The following is a 1,595-nucleotide window of genomic DNA, read 5'->3' as shown; positions in this document are numbered from 1 at the left end:
GGAATCAGTCTGGTTATGAGAAATGAACAGGGTTGGCTGCAACAGTTAGTTCTCAGGTGCTCTGTGGTGACGCTCAGCTGCTTCCACGTCAAATTTGAACTCAATCTGTCAGATTAACCTGGTTATAACAAGTTTTGTATTTGCTGTGTGTTGACTTCAGAAGATATCAACCCAATTATTACTTCCTCAGTGTTAAATTAAAATCCATTCAGTGGTTCCTAAGATATTTTGCTAACAGCACAGACAAATAAACTYATGCCCACACAGATAAAAACATCATCAGCCGTCTGTTTCACCTTGAACTGGACCATTAGTTTGAGCCAGCAGGAGCAGTTCAGTGTTCACTTGGTCAAATGTTAAAAACCCTACRCACTGGCACTTTATTTCACCTGAACCGTGCTGTTCCTGATGCATGTTGTGTGTTTKTAGATGTTCCTCACAGTTTACCTGAGCAACAATGATCAGCACGTCAGCGAGGTCCCCATCATGCCAGAGACCATGTGCAGAGACGTCCTGGATCTGTGCAAGGAGCCTGGTGAGGTCGACTGCTGCTTGGCTGAGCTGTGGAGAGGGACAGGTGAATATTCATACCACACTTTCACAGTGTTGTGGTTTTAAAACACAAGGGTTAGCAACAAATAACAAGTCACATAAATAGTGTTGGTTTAAAAACACCAGTGGCTTCTTTGTTGACGTTGCCTGTGCAAATCCAGAATCTGTTCAGTCATCTTTCAGAAGCAGCAGGAACAGGGATTCACTGATTAAAAAAAAGTGCTGGGATTTGTCTGGTTAAAAACAGAAGATGAGAGACTAAATGTTCAGCTGTTTTGCTCAAGCATCATGTCATTTGTTCACATTTCTTTGCTTATTTCAGCCCTAATCATGGAGTCAAATGGTGTGTTTGTACTCAGAAGAAACAGYAACTTTGTAGTTAGTTTAATTCATATTTAACCACCACAGGATGACTAAAGTAAGTTATTCAGTTTGTTTTGTTTGTTACGAGGCAGCAGACGTCTGTCACACAGGCGGTCCACTTCAGCCCAGCTGAGTTCTGCTCCACGCCTCTTTTGGTTCTGCTCTGCTGGTTCATTTCTGAACACCTACATGTGAGCAGGACCTGACCGGCTTCTCCTGTGATTTAATGAATGACTCGAGGGGGGACAAACTTGGACAGGTCTGTGTGGTAACTCTGTAATTGTCTCTATTTGGTGTGTTTACAGTTGATATGAACAATACCATTTTGTAGTGACACTTGGTATTTTGATATACCGTATTTATTTGTGTATAATACGTAAAATTTAATCCATAAAATCATCCATAAAGTTGGGGGGTAGTATTATACTCGGATAAATATTTTTACTTGTGTATTTTAACTGAAATATCGGCAAAATTATTGGGTCCGGAAATGATACCGCGTCGTAAAAATCAGTTGAAACGAGCTCACCTCTGTCACTCCTCCATGCTTCAGAGTGAGATAATAACAGATCCAGGCAGGAGACATGATGTGAAAAAAAGGGGTAAAAAAAGCAGTCCTGCAGCTCAGTAATGATAGCAAACTAAAGACATTAGTGTGTGACCGAGCCGCTCCTCGAACA

The 1,595-nt window shown here is 41.4% G+C and overlaps 1 protein-coding gene across 1 annotated transcript in view; it reads left to right on the top strand.

Moving 5' to 3' along the window:
- LOC106533578 (apoptosis-stimulating of p53 protein 2) overlaps positions 1-1,595 on the top strand; it is a gene marked incomplete at its 3' end in the record, with an annotated part of 17,018 nt that overhangs the window by 1,104 nt on the left and 14,319 nt on the right. The window contains 1 exon segment of the mRNA XM_014029931.1: positions 430-577. Within this exon segment, the coding sequence (XP_013885385.1) occupies positions 430-577 (148 nt within the window).

The sequence above is a fragment of the Austrofundulus limnaeus genome, unplaced genomic scaffold (genome assembly GCF_001266775.1).
Source record: "Austrofundulus limnaeus strain Quisiro unplaced genomic scaffold, Austrofundulus_limnaeus-1.0 Scaffold975, whole genome shotgun sequence".
Classification (NCBI taxonomy): Eukaryota; Metazoa; Chordata; class Actinopteri; order Cyprinodontiformes; family Rivulidae; genus Austrofundulus; species Austrofundulus limnaeus.
Note: the sequence above shows the minus strand (reverse complement) of the source record. Positions and strands in the feature narration are given on the sequence as shown.